This window comes from Ostrinia nubilalis, chromosome 9 (assembly GCF_963855985.1).
Source record: "Ostrinia nubilalis chromosome 9, ilOstNubi1.1, whole genome shotgun sequence".
Lineage (NCBI taxonomy): Eukaryota > Metazoa > Arthropoda > Insecta > Lepidoptera > Crambidae > Ostrinia > Ostrinia nubilalis.
The window spans coordinates 4,941,432-4,963,233 of NC_087096.1; the positions used below are offsets into that span (position 1 = coordinate 4,941,432).

At 36.4% G+C, this 21,802-nt stretch overlaps 2 protein-coding genes across 2 annotated transcripts; both read left to right on the forward strand.

The window, feature by feature from the left end:
* The first annotated feature begins 3,142 nt into the window (after positions 1 to 3,142).
* LOC135074766 (ecdysone oxidase-like) lies at positions 3,143 to 6,170 on the forward strand. Its single transcript, XM_063969149.1, has 4 exons — positions 3,143 to 3,231; positions 3,450 to 3,580; positions 4,203 to 4,336; positions 4,563 to 6,170. Exons 1-4 carry the CDS (start codon positions 3,209 to 3,211, stop codon positions 6,168 to 6,170), a joined length of 1,896 nt encoding a protein of 631 aa, XP_063825219.1. The 5' UTR covers positions 3,143 to 3,208.
* Positions 6,171 to 10,184: 4,014 nt separating this feature from the next.
* LOC135074935 (ecdysone oxidase-like) lies at positions 10,185 to 14,386 on the forward strand. The gene is made up of 4 exons (XM_063969299.1): positions 10,185 to 10,276; positions 11,349 to 11,479; positions 12,183 to 12,316; positions 12,703 to 14,386. The coding sequence occupies exons 1-4, from the start codon at positions 10,266 to 10,268 to the stop codon at positions 14,293 to 14,295; spliced, it is 1,869 nt and encodes a 622-aa protein (XP_063825369.1). The 5' UTR covers positions 10,185 to 10,265; the 3' UTR covers positions 14,296 to 14,386.
* The last annotated feature ends 7,416 nt before the right edge of the window (positions 14,387 to 21,802 follow it).

A 21,802-nucleotide genomic window follows, 5' to 3' on the forward strand; every position in this document is an offset into this window, starting at 1 on the left:
AAAACACATTACTGTTCATTGCAGTTTGTTCTGCAAAATAAACCTTAACTCTATCACATTAGCACCCCAATAAAAACAGCCTAACCTAACCGCATTTAGGGGACTGCGTTTGTAAAGTGTGAGTAGTGTTCATGGCAGGTGGGTTCCGTATAATTTGTAAGGCAGAAAATTGAAATTTCACACAGTGCTACTTTAAAATAATGTGCTTTTGCTAACATTGTTCATTATTAGCATAATAATAATAAAAAAAACAATATTTTTATGTTTATCGTTGCCTTTTTTATGTAGTACCTAGTAAATAGTTTAATTTGAGACTCATAAAAGATGAATGTACTTTCAACAAATTCATTTCACTCAAGTGAACGGAAAAATGATTCCATTCACTTTTTACTGTGTACATTATGTGTTCCATATACTAAGTAAATAGTTTACATTACAGCATTATGTTTACATTGTAAATTACATTGATGAACAAAATTTATTTATTTCTCGTTCTACGTTTTACTAGTTGAGGTTGATAAAAGGTGACGTGCATCCATTCTTTATTTATGTTGTCAATAAAGATTTATTTATTTATTTAAATATTTATTTATTTCCCGAGACGTAATTTTTGAGCTGTCCCGAATCTAGTTGGTATTGTTGATCGGATGGCGGTACCCAAAAAAGGGTTTTAAGGGCGTACCATACAGTGCTCTGAAATTACTCGGTTCATTTAACTCTTCTTTGCTTTAGCTGTTCATTTGCCAACCCAACTTGGTTTTTAAGTGCGTTTTAAAATTTTATGCCTCCGTAAAACAAACTGAATTAAAAATTATTTTGCCTTATGTGGTACGTTTTAGGGGCCAGTATCGCTTACAAAAGAATATTAAATACAAAATGAAATGTTAATCTTAATATAATCTGGATAAAAGTAGGTATCTATGTGTATTTAAAATGTATAAATCTCGGTATCTATGAACTTTATTCTGTACAAGATTTTTACCGCGGCACCACTCTTCCATTTTATAATCTAAGGTTTATAATCCAATCTAAAACTTTATAAATATATAAACCCAATAAATTGTTTGTTTGTGAATAACAAAACAATCAAAACTAAAGTTTTGCTGACACAAATGTTGATAAAAAAATGTTGCGTACGATGTCAGGTAACAGTCCTATGAGATTATTTGTGTTTTACAATAACCCTGTATAGATAGCTCTTTTCAAGGCACTTCACGTCTCGTATCAATATAACTTGTCCTACCACTACTTGGGGACAAAACGGCTGGTGTTGAGAAGAAGTGGCAGAAGAAAGTTATCGTGATCCTACGAGATTTTTTGCCAATTCCATCCAGCCACAAAGGCCTTCCCTAAGGATTTTCACAACATCCAGTACTACGCTACCCGCATCCAGGTACTTCCCGCGACCTTCACCGATCGGTCCTTCTAGTAGGAGGATTCTTAAACTATTCGTTCGTTCGTTCGTTTCAGCCAAATGACGTCTACTGCTGGACAAAGGCCTCCCCCAAGGTTTTCCATAATGAACGGTCCTGCGCTGCCCGCATCCAGGCTCTTCCCGTGACCTTTACCATATCGTCGGTCCACCTATTAAAGTATTAAATAATTATTATTGCCATGTACCCAATGATATTAAAGAACTATAGATATGTTACGTTCATAGAAATTACGATTTGAATCCGTGCCGAGCTATTCCAAATTGCACACATTGACAAATGTAACTGATAAGTGAAACAAAAGACACGAAATAGCACGCAAATGAAAGAGATAGCTATAGTTTTAACGATTCTGCACTAACTAATCTATGTCCGCAGCGCACGCATCCTTATCGCTCTAACGTCAAAACAAGATCGCTTTCTCTTTCTTAACTTGAACATGGCGCATGGCGTCTTGATTGTTTGCATAAATAATTGAAAATATAAATACTAAATAATTTTGCATAATCACATGTGGTAAGAGATCCCTTGTATTTTGTTTACTTTAGAGTCATAATTGGTACACTTTCGAAACACACACGATGGCATTTTTTATTTATTTTGGTAAGAACAGGAACTTACGGTGTGGTACGCACGCGATTGCGCACGACGCAGGCCACACGAAGACTAAACACAAGACGTCCCAATTGGGACGTATTTGAGTATTCACAGCGCGAGCGCTTATAACATATCTGCTTTTGTTTTTATATAATATCATTGCATGTACCTTAATTTCGAGTTGCAATCGTTAAAAGACTGCGAAAGAGGGTAGACTGATATATCTGGCCAAAACATCTCACCCGCCAGTTTCCTCAGTTACTCTGTGATCATGGCGCTTGCAACAGTGCCGAAATATCGGAAACTCGAAATTTAGAAGGTACATGGTAGTAACCCTGTCATTAATAGTAATTCTTTTAGTGAGCATGAAAATTTATAGCTTGCAATAACTTTTGACACCAGCAAGATCTGAACCTGCAGTCGGTGGTGCTATTATAGTTATATTACAAAATACTCCTTCACTGTCATATTTTTCTCCAGTGCTTCGTCAATTTGTACGTAATGAAATTTCCATGAAAGCATGTTCTTAGAATTTTTAATATACCAGAATCATCTTACAGTCCTTAATTTTATCAGTCGAGTTTATTACAAGATTAAATACAAGTAGGTAAGGTATAAGGTCGACCCTTTATTGTCCCACAAAGTGTTTATACGGAAATCTATACTAATATTATAAAGCTGAAGAGTTTGTTTGTTTACTTGAACGTGCTAATCTCCGGAACTACTAGTCCGATTTGAAAAATTTTTTCAGTGTTAGATAGCCCATTTATTGAGGAAGGTTATAAGTTATACAACATCACGCTTAGATCAATAGGAGCAAAGCAATAATGAAAAATGTTGCGAAAACGGGTTTTCACGCGTACGAAGTCGCGAGCACAGCTAGTGTAGTATAATACTGATAACACTGGCCTTGATCTAGAAAAGCATCTAAACTGTGTCTGAAAACAAGTATGGAGGCCATTGGTGTACAGACGACAGAATTAAGATAAAAACTGTAGCATTTTATGTAGTGGTAATAGATGTTATTTTGCAACAAAAATTTACAGTCTAGTGTGCTATTGACTGTACATACCAAGAAAATAAAAGAGCCAAAACAATGGCAATTTAATATTGTATTAACCACTGCTTGTTTTTATATGGTGCACACAAAAGTAGCTTTTTAGCCTTTTAGTATTATTATGGATACAGTCGATATGAGTTGGTGAGTTGCATTTATTTAATTACATAGTAACACAATTCAATTCAACAATTCTGTTTATTGGCCAGAGTCTCATCATTTTGATTGTCCAGGAATTAATTATTTGGACATAGTGTAAAGTGTAAAATTATTATTGTCTGCATTTAACTTGAAAGGTCTCAATGTGATTATGATATTAGTGATTATGATAATAATATTAGTTACTACGTACTTATTTCTAGTGGATTCAACGCTTCCTGCATTTCACCGACCACCGGAACAGCACCAGACACATTCGGTGCTGCAGTTCAGTTCTTTGCGGCAGCTCAGTGTCTTTTAACAGATGCGCCGATTCCAGATGATGAAGTAACAGGTAAATTACTCCAATATGTGCTAAAATACTTTAAAGCAAGTGTGCGCAATGCGCATGAAAACGCATTTTTCAAAAGGCAGTGTAAATCTATCAGGTCATCTTTCTCCCACCGATAAATGACCTCATAAAAGTTACAGGAAGACGCTGCTGGATGTAGGCCGTTGCCAACCGTCCAATCTGAAAATTATTGAAAGAAAGAAAGATACATTTATTACAATGGACATCACACAAATACAGGCAATTACATAGACATGACACTGGCACATAATAATGGAAGAAGAAAAAAATAAAAACAATAGTAAACTGAGCAGTGCCACCCATTCACCAACAAGATGCCCACTGCAACGGGATTACGGGACCCCACTCAGCATATGCCGTGGCCCACGGTGACGAAGGCCACGGCGCTGGTTTTCAGTGTGCCCCATGCCGAGTGAGGGTCACGGACCATTGGTAAAATAAATAAAATAGTAAGCTATTATTAATATATATTGGGGAATGCCTATGTTCAGCAGTGGAAGTTCTGTGGATGAAATGATGATGATGATGAGATACAGCTTGCAGGTATTTTTGTACGTGTGCTAATGACATTATAGCCTCAATATTTTTAAAAATCTTATTTCAGATGGTGCAACGTTCGACTTCATTATAGTCGGAGGAGGATCTGCAGGGTGTGTGTTAGCCAACCGCTTGAGTGAAGTGGAACAATGGAAAGTACTGCTGATCGAAGCTGGTTCAAGCCCACCAGTCGAGAGTTCTGTAAGATTGAAAAAAAAATGCAATTCTATTAATAATGCTTATTATTCATTATACGGTGGGCGGGAGTTTGCATCGTGCGGTCCACACAGCTTATGACCGCAGTGTGTGGAGGAACATTATCTGTGGTCGCGATCCTCATCAGTGAGGGAACGAGGAAGAAAAAGAATTATTTATCCAGATACCATGATGTTAAATTTAAATGCTTAATTAATTTTTGTTTTTCTAGATACCAGGATTGGCTAAAGGAATCTACGGCACAAAATATGACTGGCAATATTATACCCAATTCAACGGAGTTACAAATAAAGCAAACATAAATAAGCAAACTTATTGGCCCCGCGCAAAAATGTTAGGTGGATGTAGTAACATCAACGGTATGTTATATTTCAGAGGAAACAGTTTAGATTACCAAAGATGGTTCGATTCTGGAAACATAGACTGGAGCCCACGAGTAGTTAAAGAGTGCTTCAAAAAAGCAGAAAGTCTCCAAGACCAATCATTATTGAAAAATCCGAACCTAAAAAGATTCTACGGTACTCAGGGTCCATTAGTAATTAATACCTTTAACAGCACTTACAGAAGCTTAACACAAAAAGTACTCCAGTCGTGGGACGAAATTGGTTTTAAAACCGTTGAAGATTTAAATTATAACAATGAACTAGGATCTGGAATTTTCCGCGCAACTGCTTTTAATGGACGCCGTGGAAGCACTGATCATGTGTACTTAAATCCAGCAAGAAGTAGGAAAAATTTATTTGTTATTACAAATACGCTTGTTACCAAAGTTCTTATTGACAGTAACACTTTAGAAGCAAATGGCGTTGAAGTGGAACGCGATGGAAAGCTGATGAACGTTTTCGCAAAATCAGAAGTCATTTTGTCTGCTGGTACTGTAAACACACCACAACTTCTAATGTTGTCTGGGATTGGACCAAAAGAACATTTGGAGTCGAAGAATATTCGGTGTTTAGTGAATTTGCCTGCTGTCGGAAAATACCTTCAAGATCACTTAATGATCCCAGTGACCATATACGGTGACGGTGATAGTGAACCATCGCAGGCAGAAAGAAGTTTTGATTCAGTTCAATATATTTATAACAAAACGGGTTCCTTAGCACAAAATAGTTTTAGTGACGTCGTAGCATTTTACTCACGTAAAAAAAGGGCTGGATATCCAGACTTTCAGAACCATCTTCAAATATTCCACAAGAACTCATCGGATTTGCAGGACTATTTGAATAAAACTGTGAGATATAAAGAAGTCGTAATAGATTCAGTGGTAAAACAAAATAAAAACAACACTTTATACTTATTCCTGTTCAATCTGCTTCATCCTCAATCTACAGGGTATATTAAGCTAAACTCTTCAAATCCCATAGACCATCCATTGATTTACGCCAACTATCTGAATGATACTCGAGATATAAAAGCTACAGTAGATGGGATTAAGATGTTAGCAAGGATTGTTAAAACCAAATATTTTAGATCCATCAATGGATTTTTAGGCCGAATGAGTTGGCCTACATGTGATGCTTTGGAATTAGATAGTGATGAATATTGGAAGTGTATAGCTATAAATATGGTATTCACTGTATATCATCCAATAGGGACTGCAAGAATGGGTAGTGATAAAAGTAAATCTGTAATAAACAGTAGATTGAAAGTACATTTTGTCAAGAAACTGCGAGTGATTGACGCCAGTGTAATGATGTCTCATATCAGTGGAAATATCAATGGTCCAGTTATAATGATTGCTGAACGCGGAGCTAATATGATAAAACAAGATTATAGGTTGGAACAACCGAATGATCTATATGTAACTGAGACGTTTTAACACTAGAAAGGCCGCCGTCCCATTTTTGTCCCACTCGCGAGTTTGATCGTCTCTAACTTTTTTATTTTTCAACGAAAGTCCATGAAACTTTTTGACTTTTTCTGATTTATTGAATTTTATAATTTTTTAATGTTTTTGATAATATAACATTAATAGATTTTTTTTTAAAATCGGATTTACCTAGAAGCGCCACTGGGTCAATTTTGTCCCACCCTGGTATTTGCCACAATAATTCGATGAACAGTCCTTTTTTCTAGGAGATACGAAAGTGGAGAGGTGAGGAGAGTTTAGGTGACTCGTGACAATGCAGAAATGTAAATATATTGTAGTCTAGTTTTTGCCTGTGACTTCACCCGTGAGAAATTAAGTTTATCATAGAAAGACTTAATTTCTTGACACTTATCGTTGCTTTTTGACCAAATAATTGAATATTATTCTAAATTATAGCCTATATTATGTTATTCTGAAGTATTGACAATAAAACTGCAAAGTTTTATTAAGATCGGCTTAGTATTTTTTGCATAAAAGAGTGAAAAAACATCCATCGATCTAACCATGAATCAATACTCACTTAGTTCAAGTTCCAGGCATATATCCACCCATTCATCCTTCCTATCCATTCATCAGTCCATCTATCCTTCAATTCATCAATATTTATTAACTTTTACATTTATAATATTAGTAGGAAGGTGGCTTCTAGACAGAAGCCAGTTCATACATTGTATGTTTTGATACATTTTTAAAATGTGTGACTTATAAAATTTTGAAGATTAAACGTACATACTTTCATTGTTATTGGTAAAAAACTTCATTGTTTGTGTACAGATAACAGAAAAATAACCATACCTATAGAAATTCCTAAACACATAGTACACCAGAGAGACAAAAAACCATACAAAAAAACTTTGTGCAAAATGTGCACTATTATTTGTAAGATATTTATTTTTTCTTTAAAAATAATAATGACTAGTTAAAGTAGTAATTTCATTATTGTAATACAGTATAACACCACGTAATATGTGACTATTTTTAAATGAAACCAAAAATATCTGACTTTTAATAATATATAATTAAAATTGAATACATTTATATTTTTAAAGAAATAAGTACATATTGATTTAACTACATAGATAAACCTTTTTTTTAGGATACTACAAATAGTTTTAATCATAATATTCATGCCTGAAACTAAAAAATGTTACAAAATACATGCTGGGACAAAATTGACCCAGCGGCGCTTTTAGGGGGGTCGTAATCTTCGGCACTTCTAGTGTTAATTAAGGAGTAATAAATTATTTGTAGAATTTAAATGCCATTGTGTTTTAATGTGGATTTTCACGCTTCTGTAAAGTTTTTATAATTCTCTGACACGACCATGACGTCCAAATTAAAATTAATTAAATAGGCTCGTGAAATAACACTTGAGTAAACGATATTTTATAAAATTATTGATGATATTGATGGTATGATGACACTTGATTACAGAAATACATAATTTTTACAAAAATAAAACCTACACATCGTAAAGGTAGCAGGAAAGCGCTGGACGCAGGCCGCTACCAATCGATCAACGTGGAAAGCAGCTCAGCAGTGGACGTCCTATGGCTGAAATGATGATGATGATGATAAAAACCTACACCAAAAATCTATATTTATTACGTCAAGTACTTACTTTTACCACTATTATTATTTTAGAGTAACTAATAGCTTGCTAAGATTAAGAAGCAAATACCTACATTGTTGGTAAATCTATTTCAATAAATAAATAAAATAAAAATTTTCAGTGAAATCCAATCGGTTCAGCCGTTTAATTTTTTTTTGTTTAGTAATGTATTTTAATTTATTTATGAAACAAAACTATTCCAATTGAATTTACGAAATTTTATTCATTATAAATAATTAAGCAGGTAGATAAAAAAGCTAGGTAGTAATTAGTGACACATAATTATTATTAATTGCTTTAGATCACGTGTCATCGCAATAAGGCTTGTGATGTCAATGTCATAAAATTATGTTTAATTAGGGGAGAACGGGGCTGAAAGTGCCGAGTTTGAAAAATCCTTAAATAATTCGGATAAAATAAGTACTATGTCTGAAAGACTAGTTCATCCTAATGCAAATTTAGTCTGATACGAATTTCTATAGATTTGGCACATTTTAAATAGTTTTTAAGAAAAAGTGTTTTTTTCTACGCAACGGGTAGCGAGGCTCTACCAGCCCAACTTTGGGACAAGTTGTGCCATAGCTGAGGTCAGTAACACAAGCAACCCAACATGATCGGCACATTTTACCCCGTTTGTGTGATATTTTTTCTCGCATATAAAAATTACTCAGCTCAAAGTATTAAAATTACAAAACTAGGATACATAACAAACATTTGAATAAAACTCACATTAAAAGCACGAAAAATGCTACCTTACGACCAAAAAGTATCGAGACAAAAATATTAATTTACGTAGCTTTGAAGGCACATGCACTGCCACAAGGTCCGCGTCCCTGGTGCAATTAAAATGGCAGCCACATCATGTGCCCAACTTTTAGGCATTACACTACAAAATGCGATCGTTTATCTAACTCTGTTTTTGAGATATTCGCTTCGGCAATAAATACCCCCGGCACGTTTAGCCCCGCTCTCCCCTACAGCACGCATGTGTGACACCGTCACCGTGCTCTGAATTTAGTGGTTTAGTTAGGTTAAGAAAAAAGCAATTGGGTCATTCTACAAAGAGGCCGATTTTTGTTCAAGTGATATTATACAAAAAAGCCAAAGATGTTTTCCCACGTAATACTAGGAATTGCAATAGACTAGTCCTTGAGTTCATCCCAAAAAGTACTCGTATTCAAAAAAACTGTTTCTGCATATGTGTCCAAATCTATAATAAACTTCCTCAAGATATTAAAGAACTGTCCTTTAATCAGTTTAAGACCACATTGCAAAAGTGGCTTGTCGCGCGATTATTCTACTCTCTCCAAGAATTTTTAAGCTATAGGGAATAATCAGCAAAAAGTAATACCGTAATAATTATATGTAATATCAATATTTCTTCGATATATTTGCATGCTATTGTTGATGGCTGGATGGGTGATCATATTTTGTTATTTTTGACCTTCTGTACACTCTATTCAAAGACAAATAAATATTTCTATTTCTATTTCTATAACTCATAAAATAAGATGCCTTTGTTTAGTTTCAAAATTCTGTAGGTAAAAGTTCACTTAGTTAAGTTATTAAGTTTATTTAAGTTAAAGTCGGCGCGTCGGCCGTTTGGTGTAGTGGTTCAGTTCAGAACTTTGCCGAGAGGTCCCGGGTTCGATTCCCGGCCGGGCAGAAATGGAAATGATGAATTTTAATTTCTGTGACGGGTCTGGGTGTTACTATGTGTACTTAATATTATATGTATGTAATTATTATGTATGTATTTACAAAAAAAAGTATTTAAGTATGTTTATATCCGTTGTCCAGTGCCCATAGTACAACCTACGCTTAGTTTGGGACTAGAACCGTAGTGTAAAATGTCCAAGGATATTTATTTTGTTATTATTATAATTAATAATTTTGATACCAATAGGGATGTTTCCTGGGTAAAAAAGCAAGAGTTTTAAATAGTCCGTCAGTTAGCTTATCAAAAAATACTCGACACCTATTTTTCACTTTTTAAAACTAATGAAAATGTAAAGAGATAAAGCGTGCCAAAGTTCTAAAGAAAAGGCCCGTGACGTCAGTGAGTGCGTAAAAGTGCAGCGCTTTGTGACGTCGCGCGGAACTTCAACGCACTATAACTTTGTAACTAATTATTTGTTTGATTGACAATTAAAAATTTACGTGTCCAATATTTTTTTATATTAAAATTGACGGACTTAAAAATATTTTTTAGGAAACTAGCCTATTATACTTACTCAAATTAAAAAAAGTATTTTTTTCATAGGCTCTTGTAGAATGACCCATTTCCTAAGTGAATTAATTTATGTCATCATGACAGTATTTAAACCAGTTGTTTCGTTCAAATGTTCTATTTCTTTTTTAAACTGTGTGAAACAATGAACATAACATGTACAGAATATAAGCAGTGTTAAGTTGAAATCAATTTTTCCGATATGAGCACTTGGTAAGTTTTATAATATTGATTTTTATTCAGGTTAAGATATTTTGTTTTGACACATTCTCATTTTTTATAAATTTTCAGGCGCATTTTCAGTCTTTTTATTTTATGTCCAAATAAAAACTAAATACATAGTTAGCTCTTCTTCTTGTGTTCCCTAACTATTGACATTTGGTGGATTTCCAGTTCCCATATAGGGTCGATTTTCTTTTAAAAAATCTTTACCTAATTGGATATTTGTCTTTAATTTATAGATCTTAAGGTTTCCCTTATTGCGGAATACATCACGATCACAAAAAATGCACGATCTAACAAAAGTAAAGCCTACTGTCCAGTGAAGCGTAACGCGTTTTAATTTTACGCTTGCTTGCAGCTTACATACCTACTTAACACTGACCTGTACCTACACACACTGGACTGGCTGCTGTCATATTTTCGTGCCTATTTGAGTTTCGCCATTTTGGCGCTGTAAGCCATACTGTGGGCAGATATGTTCATGGAACTAAAATTAGTAATGTACTCCTATGGTTAATACTACTACAATCGTATTGGCGCTTCAAATTGACACTCAAAATTAGCTGTCATTTGTATGAGAAAGCCTGTCCAGTGTATATTAGAGGTCAGTGCTACTGAAGTACAAAAAACTCAAAGGAGCATGAAACCTGCATACAGCGATGCGTAGACGGTCAGGTTTTTCTATGTTCAATTAACATCACATCAGATTATACATTTTGTAGTAAAATAGCTCTTATGGAATTGTTATAATAGCATAGTGCTTAGTTTACTGAGTTGTTATCTGTACAATCTGAAAGAACACTTTCAAATGCATTTAGGCGCAAAATGTCAAATCCATAAAAACGTAAACCTAACTGGGGTTAGCCTCCTAGTTTTGCTACGCCAGGACAGACTGTTCTGCGTTGTCGAAACATTTTTATGGACAAGGTCTATAAGTCCTTGGCCACCGTGGACCAATGTCCACTTATAGACCTTGTATGGCCTATTTACTTAATTATACTCACAGCAATGGTGGACCTATTCATTTGCTGTTCTTTAATTTAGTATATTGTTTAATTTCCAGTGGATATAACGCCACGTGCCTCGCACCAACTACCGGCACGGTGCCGCAGACGTTTGCTTCTGCAATTCAATTCTTCGCAGCAGCTCAGTGTCTACTAGCAGAGACGCCACTTCCTGATGATGTTGTGGAAGGTAAGCAAAAGATTCATTATAGAATCCAGATTAATTTTAGTTACAATATTAGCTGGGAAGTTTTACTAAATACTTTTGTTAGTAAATCGATTAAAAATATAAAATACCAAAAAAGATAGTGTCTTGTGATCGTTACAGTCAGAACTTTGCATTGTATTGTATTCATGTCTTTTCGCTGTTCATGTCTTCTCATTGTATACATTCAACCTCACGGGTGGGACCTGGAGTCCTGAAATACAGGGCTGCCCTACATTAGGCTCCAGTCACACCATTCTCTGTTCCTTCATAATGTATGTTTAATTCTAATTGTAACTAGATGTAATGAAGCCCTATAAGGTGTGTAAATAAACAATTTTATTATTTAAAAAAAAACCCATAATCGTTCAAAACCCCTTTTGACTGCAAAAATCAGTCAAAAGTGGTTGTAACTGATGCCTTTGGTCAATATTACTTTTGGCTGAGTTTTCCAGTCAAAAGTTATTTTGACCAAGGGCGTTAGTTAAACCCACTATTGACTGATTTTTGCAGTCAAAAGTGTCGATGGTAGGTAATTTTAAGAAAAACTATTAAGCAAGCGTTACCTTAAAATTGGTAACGATTTAAAAATGTACGGCCTGTTAATTATTGCAGCTTACAATACAATTTTAATTTACATTACAAATAAATATTTTATCTACATTTCAATTATTCATATTGGTTGCAGATGGGTCTTCATTCGACTTTATCATAGTTGGAGGAGGTTCTGCAGGGTGTGTGTTAGCCAACCGGTTAAGTGAAGTGGAGCAATGGAAGGTACTTCTGATCGAAGCTGGACCAAGCCCACCTGTGGAGAGCGCTGTAAGATTGTTAATTATTTTTTAATAATTGAGCTGCAACACTACTATTTATTAATTTCCCAATAAAGATACACAGTATAATACTTTCCAAAGATGTAAAAGAGGACTAGAAGATATTAATATGCGAACATTGGGCTTCTTAGGCCAGCGTGGTGAAGGCCAAGGCTTCCATTTGCCTCTGTTAAATTGGAGAGGATCGTGTTTCTTCAGTGGTAGCTAAATTAGATGATGATGATAGCGATGACGTTATAACATTACACGATAACATATATTTTACAATTATGATATTGTATAACTTTTTGTAGCTTAACCGATAGATATTCATTAATTTCATTCGTTCCTAAGCAAGATTATTATTTATTTAGATTATGTACTATTAATTTTCAGATACCTGCAATGACCGGAGGAATCTTGCACACTTCATATGACTGGCAATATTTCACACAGGATAATGGAGTAACGAATAAAGCAACTGTCAATCATACCGTTTATTGGCCCCGTGCAAAAATGTTGGGTGGATGCAGTAATATAAACGGCATGGTGTACTTTAGAGGAAATAATTTAGATTACCAGAGATGGTACGATGCTGGCAATACAGATTGGAGTCCAGACGTTGTAAAAGAATGCTTCAAAAAAGCCGAAAATGTTCAAGACCAATCTTTATTAGAAAACCCTGATCTAGAAAGTTTCTACGGTACTCAGGGTCCATTGATCATCAATACTTTCAACAGTACTTACAGAGATCTGACGCTAAAAGTACTTCAGTCATGGGATGAAATAGGTATTGAAACCGTTGAAGACTTAAATTTTAATAACAATTTTGGATCTGGAATATTTAGAGCTACTGCAGCTAATGGACGACGCTCAAGCACTGAATATGTGTATTTAAGGCCAGCAAGAACTAGGGACAATTTGTATGTTCTTACAAATGCGATGGTTACCAAAGTCCTTATTAATGAAACCACATTGGAAGCTGAAGGTGTTGAGGTGGATGTCAATGGTACACAGTTCAGCTTTTATGCAACAACTGAAGTCATAGTGTCTGCTGGTACCGTAAACACACCACAGTTACTTATGTTATCTGGAATTGGACCAAAAGAGCACTTAGAATCGAAAAATATTAGCTGTCTAGTTGATTTGCCTGCAGTTGGAAAATACTTGCAAGACCATTTCATTGTTCCAGTTACTATATATGGCAGTGGTTCCCCTGACCCTACTCTAAGAGAAAAGAGTTTGGATACATTATTATACATTTATAACAAAACTGGTACTCTGGCCCAAAATACTTTTGCTGACGTCATGGCATTTTACGCCAGGAATGGAACTGAATACCCAGAATTTCAGAATCATCTAAAACTATTCAACGAGAATTCATCAACATTAGAAGCTTATTTAACTCGTTATGCTTATTATAAAGATGTCATGACAGAATCAGTATTGAATTTCAATAAGAACAATACCTTGTACTTGTTCTCGTTCAACCTCCTTCATCCTCAATCTACAGGGGAAATAATTTTAAACTCGTCTGATCCTCAAGATCACCCGTTGATTTACACTAACTATCTAAATAACACCGAAGATATAAATGCCACAGTTGCGGGGATACAGATGTTAACAAAGATTGTTGATACAGAATATTTTAAATCCATCAATGGATTTTTGGGACGAATGAGTTGGCCTGAGTGTGATCCTTATGAACTGGACAGCTTTGAATATTGGCAGTGTATAGCTATAAATGCGGTTACTACAATATACCATCCGATTGGAACTGCAAGAATGGGTAATGATACTACAACGTCTGTAATAAGCAGTCAATTGAAAGTACATTGTGTCGATAAACTGCGAGTGGTGGATGCCAGTGCAATGATGTCACAAATCAGTGGGAATATCAATGGTGCAGTCATTATGGTTGCTGAAAGAGCAGCCAATTTAATCAAAGAAGATTATGGTTTTCAAACAAATGATACATGCAATAATTGATATTAAAATTTGTACTTTTTTGATTCTGTCTTAAAACTTGAATGTGTATGTATACGATTATGCTGTAATAAAATATATGGCATGAAGGAAATTTGTATTTCATTTCCTAGTTGATGGTCAAGCATATAAATAAAAATACAGTGAACTAATGTTATTTCTTATAATGTACCTAGATTTTGAGTATATACTCGTAATAGTCAGTATGATAGAGATGTTTAAAGAAGAAGACTAAATGACGATGATGATTATTATTACCTATTACCTATTATTATCAGTGGAGCTACAGTTCCATCAACGAGTTTGCTCAGTTCAGGATCATTGTTTCAGTGTTACGTCAGTGATTCTCAAGTTGTAGAAAGATGCTATAGAACAATAAATATAATTTCCTAAACCATACTTGATGTGAATATACTCATAAAAACTTTTACAGCTGCTCATAAAACTACAAAATAATAAAATCTTAGTACCGTGTAAACCGTGTTAATTTGTTGGATACGGTGAAATAATTTCAACATACTCGTTTTCCAAATATGACAGTCATTTTTCTGTAATATTACTTGATTATTTCTAAACTATACAAGATATCGAAAAACGAAAAACTGGTTACTGATTCTGAAATTGCTTCACGTGCTCTATCAAACGGTATCATTAATGTTTAGGCCAGTAGAATTAAACATAAAAATGAATTAAATCGGAAATTATTCCTACTAAAAATTTTTGTGCTTTAATGGCTTCATTAGTTGCCCATAAAGACTCTCCTAGGTTTTCGACTTCGACGGAGTTGTGCTTAAGTGGTGGGGGCCCCCGAAAGGGGCGCTTTTTCGGTTTTCCGGTTATACCGCGTAACGGACTTACCCTATCGAAAAGTGGTCTTCCTGACGGTTGAAAGGCATTTAATCCTGCATTAAATAAGACCAAATTCATATGTTTTGAACAAACCGTTTTCGTGCAAATGTTCGGCAAAGTAGAAAATATGTGTATAATTAAAGACCCTCTCCACGTCCAATTTCTCGTTACCCGCAGACTTCCAAGTCTTGAAAAGGAGCGCCTCAACCAGTGTAACCCTATCAAGGCTTACGAGCTGGAAGCGCCTATCCTTGTTCGTCCCAGCCGTTCCTTAACTGCGGTTGATGCACCTCTTCCTGGCACTCACCTGAACGACTCTGTGTTACCTACTGTGGCTGCCCCTCTTCCTTGTATCCTCCTGCACGACTACGTTGCCTAGCCGTATGCCTGGTCTAAGTTTCGACTCCAAAAATCAACAACAACAAGTTCATATTAAAACGCTGAAAAGTTTTAAAAACGCTAATCTCAAGAATTACTAGTTTGATTGAAATAATTATTTTTGTGTTGAATAGCTCATAAATTGAGGAAGGCTATAGGGTATATACAATTACTCTACGACTAATAGAGGCGAAGCAGTAAAGAAAAATGTTGCAAGCACGGAAAATAGTATATAAACTATTTTCACGCGTACGTAGTTGTTTTTGTGGCGTCGAACCTTGAACCAGGCATATGGCTAAGCAATGCAATCGTACATGAGGGTACAATAAGAGGGGCAGCCACATTAAGTAATACAGAGTCGTTCAGGAGAGTGCCAGGAAGAGGTGCAGCAACCGCAGTTAAGGAACGGCTGGGACGAACAAGGATAAGCGAATTCAACTCGTGAGCCTTGACAGGGTTATACTGATATGATAGGGATACGCTGGTTAAGGCGACCCTTTACAAAGCTTGGGAGCCTACGGATAACGAGCCATTGGACGTGGAGAGGGTCATTAATTATACACATATTTTGTACTTTGCCGAACATTTGCACGAGAACGGTTTGTCCAAAACATATGAATTTGGTCTTATTTAATGCAGGATTACATGCCCTTCAACCGTCAGGAAGACCACTTTTCGAAAGAGTAAGTCCTTTACGCGGTATAACCGGAAAACCGAAAAAGCGCCTCTTTCGGGGGCCCCCACCATTTAAGCACAACTCCGTCGAAGTCGAAAACTTAGGAGAGTCTTAATGGGCAACCAATGAAGCCATTAAAGCAATAAAATCTTTTATAGGAATTATTTCCGATTTAAAATCTAATTCTACTGGCCTATGTTACCACATACTCGTAAACTAAATCTATCCGAAAATTCAATGTTTCCAGCTTCCATACTAAATGTATGCCAGCCAACCAACTTCTTTCTCAAATCACACATTTTATTTACATATTTCTTCGTACTAGTTGATCGATCAACTGATCGATCCCATACTTTATTTCGACCACTAAGTAGACCATTCGATCCCTAACTCGTAACATTGTGTTTACGTTCCGGCTGTGTTAATTAATTTGTATTAATACCGCAGTGTCTCAAGACAAAAGTCTTCGAGCAGTGTGTGTTGCCAGTGATAGTATATGGATCTGAAACGTATGTAAACTATGGATGGGCCTCATAAGAAGGCTCAAGGTCACCCAAAGGGCGATGGAGCGAGCCATGCTTGGAGTTTCCCTGCGTGATCGAATCAGAAATGAGAAGATCCGCAGGAGAACCAAAGTGACCGACATAGCTCGCAGAATTGCTAAAATCAAGTGGTAGTGGGCGGGGCACATAGCTCGTAGAGACGATGGCCGTTGGGGCAGAAAGTTCTCGAGTGGCGACCACGGGCTGAAAGACGTAGCGTGGGCAGGCCTCCTACTAGATGGACTGACGATCTGGTAAAGGTCGCGGGAAGAGCCTAGATGCGGGCAGCGCAGGACCGTGCATTGTGGAAAACCTTGGAGGAGGCGTTTGTCCAGCAGTGGACGTCATTTGGCTGAAACGAACGAACGAACGAACGATTTTGTTTTAAGTTGTTTAAGATTATTGAATAATAGATAATGTAGATAATTTAATAACAGTGAGTGTGTGCCTACTGTAACGTTGCAGCTGAGCTGTTTTTCACAAATTGATTTTCTTACTCGATATTTGGATTTAGGATACCACTAACGACATCTATTGGCGTGATTTAGAAGTAGTTTGCAATAGATGGCGCTTTTTGCTCAGTCAATTCAAATATACTATTTTAATGAAACATTTCCTAATGTTTTTATTTTGATTATTCTATTTTTAAATAGAATATTTTCAGTGTTCTGGAAATTGTTTTCATCATGGTTTTTATTAGTATTTACTTTTTTAAGCGGCGAAACGAAACGTCTCGCGATGTCAATGACTCGCGACTGTCAGTTGAGCTGTCAAATCACTTTGGAATTTTGGTCGATCGTGCGCAACCGCAATTTTATTATTTTCGGGGATGTAATCCCCTGTATTTCAAATCGTGTAATGCATCCACGATAATGTCTTAATATATTTTAAAAATTAACACACATGAGGTAAGTTCCCGTCGGAGAACTTATTTATTTTTTGTGATTGATATTTTTCGTATTCCAGTACCTACGTGGTATTTCATGTGATCGTTTCTTTCAGAAATTTCCTAAACGTTGTTTTGGATGAGGGTTGTGATGCTGAAGACTGCAAGTGAAGTTCAAATTAGCGAGCAGTCTTCGTAAGTATTTGTTTCCCATTGCTGATTTTCTCATAACCTAATGCCACGTTCCACATGTGATGCTGACACTAGTATTTTTCGTTTCAGATGTGGAATTTTACAAATTAATTATTACATAATACATATTATATTTTACATATTTTATGAAATTCAATGACATTAATTTCTTCTCATTTCGTATAAATTATTTCTCCTTTCTAAACTGCTGATCTCTTCGCATTTCCTCCTTGTCATCAAACCTCTGTCTCTGCACGAGTTTGAACGCTTTCCTGTCGAGGAGATGCAAGAGCTTCATCTGGCACTGCGCGCTTGAGGCCGTGGAGGACGCTGCTTGTAGCCTAAAAGTGTGCGAGACCCGTTGGACCCCGGAAGAAGAGAGGAATGTTCAGGGTAACGGCTTATAACCGCATGGCTTCCAAGGTACCCACTTTTCCATCCTTCAAGTAGGAGTCAAGCATCAGGGGGTGACACAAGTCGCGCAGATTAGTACTCACTGGGCGCACATCTGCATGGCAAGTCTACGGTGTATATCATAATACGGGGGGAGGGGGTGCGATTGTCTTTCAATCTTCGAATCGGTAGGTAACCCCCCTGGGGGTACCAGGGGGTGCCTTAGCCAACCCATGCTACGCCGCCACTGTTTCCTACCTGACATCGCGCAGTTATCTTAACTAATAGAGTCTTTTAATATTTAGGCTGAGTTTTAAGAAATTTGTAGTGGCAATAATATTCACCAAACCGAACCTAATTAACGACCCTGAATCCCTTGAGATTGGCACTATCTATTACATTAGTTATAATATCGTAATTGTTAACTGTATACGAGCTTACGAAACAAAATAAATTGTGTCAATTGAGAGGGAGCTGTTTTATTTACATTTTTAACTTCAATACAAGGAACGGTAACTCTTATAAATTTCTGCAAGCCGGACAACCTCTTATCACGTGCAGACAACTCACCATCTTCTCCGTCTGCACCGGTGGCGGTTCAATTCCAGTCACCAAGCCGCCAGGAAAAAAATCCTTTCTTGCAGTTACACGTTACACTACTCACACTCATATTCATAAATTATGCATTCATTTCAGCTATAAAAAGTTAGTTATTATTATTTTTACAGTCACATAGTTTTCAGACGCCACGATTCGGCACTGTGGAGGTGTGAAAGTAGTGAAAAAAAAAATATTACCGCCCAGGATTTCTTACCTAAAGTGCTCTCAAACTCGCAGTACCTCGACTGGTGCCTGAAATAGGTTTCAAAAGAGAAATCTGTGTTACGGTGAAAATAAAATTAGTAACCAATGTAAGATAATTTCCAAAATCATTTTTGCTACTTTATCTCCAGTATTTTAGTTACTATTTATAAAATTTTATTGTTTGAAAGTTAAAATAAATAGATAATTAAATCCTATAAATTATATTATGTTACATACCTTTATCATACGCACTCGGGGCACTGTATTCAACCTATGACGTCTCATCTCAACCCACTCATTATTTATTTTCCTTACTTAACCTAATTTTGTTAACTAAACTTTCTCAACCCACTACAATTATTTCATTATAAAAGTTCCTTATTCACCCCAAAAACATTCCTAGCTCAAATTATTTTAAACCCACTTAAAAACTATAAGATTTTTGTGTACGGTCGGAATAAAAATATATTTTTTAGTAAGCTAAGTTGACCTTTAGTTACTTCGGCACCAGTTTTAACGTCGTTTTTTTTACTTTTAATATTTTTGAAGTCTGGCAGCTTTGTTACCAGACTGAGCCCCTGATCATGTAGTGACAACAAAGTTTCTTGATACAATGTCTATACTGATTCAATCTATCCAAATTGTGCAAAGATTCTTTCACAACATTTTTAATTTCACTAGGATCACAGTTGTGAGAAGTTTCTTTATACAACTTCGTTCAACACTGCCATAATAGCAAGTTGGTGCTTTATTTTATAAAATTGGAAACCGTTCATCATCATCTCAGCCATAGGACGTCCACTGCTGAACATAGGCCTCCCCCAATGTTTTCCATGCTGCCCGGTTGGTAGCGGCCTGGCGTCTTTCCGTTCTATACATAGCCAGAACGCAAGGGTGTGAAAGTAATCGAGTATAATTTGGAAATGACTTTTTTTACTAAGCTCCTCCAAACTATACACGACCAGTACGCATATGCTGCGTACTGCTCGCGTATACTTTGTAGTGACTTAGGTCAATTATCTTGCTCCAAAATATACATCGCCAGTACGCATACGGACTAATCATGTATGTATTGTAATAAGTGCGTGATTACAATTTATACGCGAGTAGTTGCATGCAGTAGCGGCGTAAGGGGGGGGCGGTGGGGGCGGTCCGCCCCGGGTTCCAAGCATCAGGGGGTGACACAAACACAAGTCGCGCAGATTAGTACTCACTGGCGCATCTGCATGGCAAGACTGCGGTCTATGTCATGATACGGGGGGAAGGGGGGGGTGCGATTATCTTTCAATCTTCGAATCGGTAGGTAACCCCAAAATCCTAGGGGGTACCAGGGGGTGCCTTAGGACTTATGACGGGGGGGGTGATCGCCCCGGGTGCCAACCAACCCATGCTACGCCGCCACTGGTTGCATGCTAAATAAAAAAAATAAAAAAACTCCATGCGGGTGAAGCCGCGGGCAGAAAGCTAGTAAATAATAAATAAATAAATATCCTTAGACATTTTACACTGCGCTTCTAGTCCCAAACTAAGCAAAGCTTGTACTATGGGTACTAGACAACGGATATAAACATACTTTAATACTTTTTTTTGTAAATACATACTTATTATACATAGAAAACACCCAGTCCAATACAAACAAATATGTTCATGCACACAAATGTTTGTACTGTGCGGGAATCGAACCCGCTACCTCCGGAATAGTAGTCCGTTTCGAACCACTACACCAAACGGCCGACAATACAAACCTAGCATTTAAAGTCTCGCATACTATGTATTAATAGCATGTTGAACTTTCTACACTAATAATTGTTATTTAATTTGAAATCTACCTAATCAATTTAATTTCGAAAACCACTTACAATAGTGTTAAAAATCTAGATTTATTATAGATTCAGTAAAATAATAATATTTTATGTAATCCTAATATCAAATAATGTAATTTTAAATATAATTCCATATATTACTGAATTTTACTAAATAAATATCAACTAAACACTCTCTAGTCAAGTGTAAGTGGTGTAGTAGTAGAAACGAAACGAGTATAGTTTGGAAATGACTTTTTTTACTAAGCTCTTCCAAACTATACACGATCAGTACGCAAAATTCGTGTAACTATAGTTTGGAGTCACAGATTTACAAACAGGCACTACAAAATATACACGAGCAGTTTCCTATGGGTGCGTTCTGGCCATGTATAGAACGGAAAGACGCAGCGGCCTGCGTCCAGCGCCTTCCTGCTTTTATGATGTCGTCGGTCCACCTTGTGGGTGAGACGGACGTGTCTCCCACTCTGTGTTTTCCGGTACGCGGCCTCCACTCCAGAAATGAGGAGATCCGTAAACGAACTAAAGTCGCTGACATAGCCCGACGGATTAGCAAGCTAAAGTGGCAATGGGTAGGGCACATAGTACGCAGAACTGACGGCCGATGGGGCAGCAAGGAAACCGTTACATAACAAGAATTTACGGCCTCGTTGCGAACCCACATAACACAAGTCACCATCATGATTGTTATGCATTTTAAACACGAGAGAGGTGCACTTCGTAGGTCAGTAAACTGGTAAGTAAGGGCCGAAACGCAACATTGTTCAAACAATTAAAACCGGTTTAAGGGTGAACAATGAGCAAACTCTTTTGCATAGATAACAGATAATAAATACTCAGACTTTCACGTTTAACAACTGTGTGTTGATGAAGGTTTGCCCATAAGAATGTTTGTATATTTTATTAAACATGTAGGTAATGTTTTCGTGCTACTCGTAGTATATTAAATTATCTCTCTTTTTAATAA

What these genes read in the sequence shown, in the direction of transcription:
- LOC135074766 (XM_063969149.1), top strand. Translation starts at nt 3,209, where the DNA reads ATGGATACAGTCGATATGAGTTG. An exon ending in GATACAGTCGATATGAGTTG is followed by an intron (nt 3,232 to 3,449) that starts GTGAGTTGCATT and finishes ACTTATTTCTAG; the next exon opens with TGGATTCAACGCTTCCTGCA. An exon ending in TCCAGATGATGAAGTAACAG is followed by an intron (nt 3,581 to 4,202) that starts GTAAATTACTCC and finishes ATCTTATTTCAG; the next exon opens with ATGGTGCAACGTTCGACTTC.
- LOC135074935 (XM_063969299.1), top strand. An exon ending in TCCTGATGATGTTGTGGAAG is followed by an intron (nt 11,480 to 12,182) that starts GTAAGCAAAAGA and finishes TATTGGTTGCAG; the next exon opens with ATGGGTCTTCATTCGACTTT. An exon ending in GCCCACCTGTGGAGAGCGCT is followed by an intron (nt 12,317 to 12,702) that starts GTAAGATTGTTA and finishes ATTAATTTTCAG; the next exon opens with ATACCTGCAATGACCGGAGG.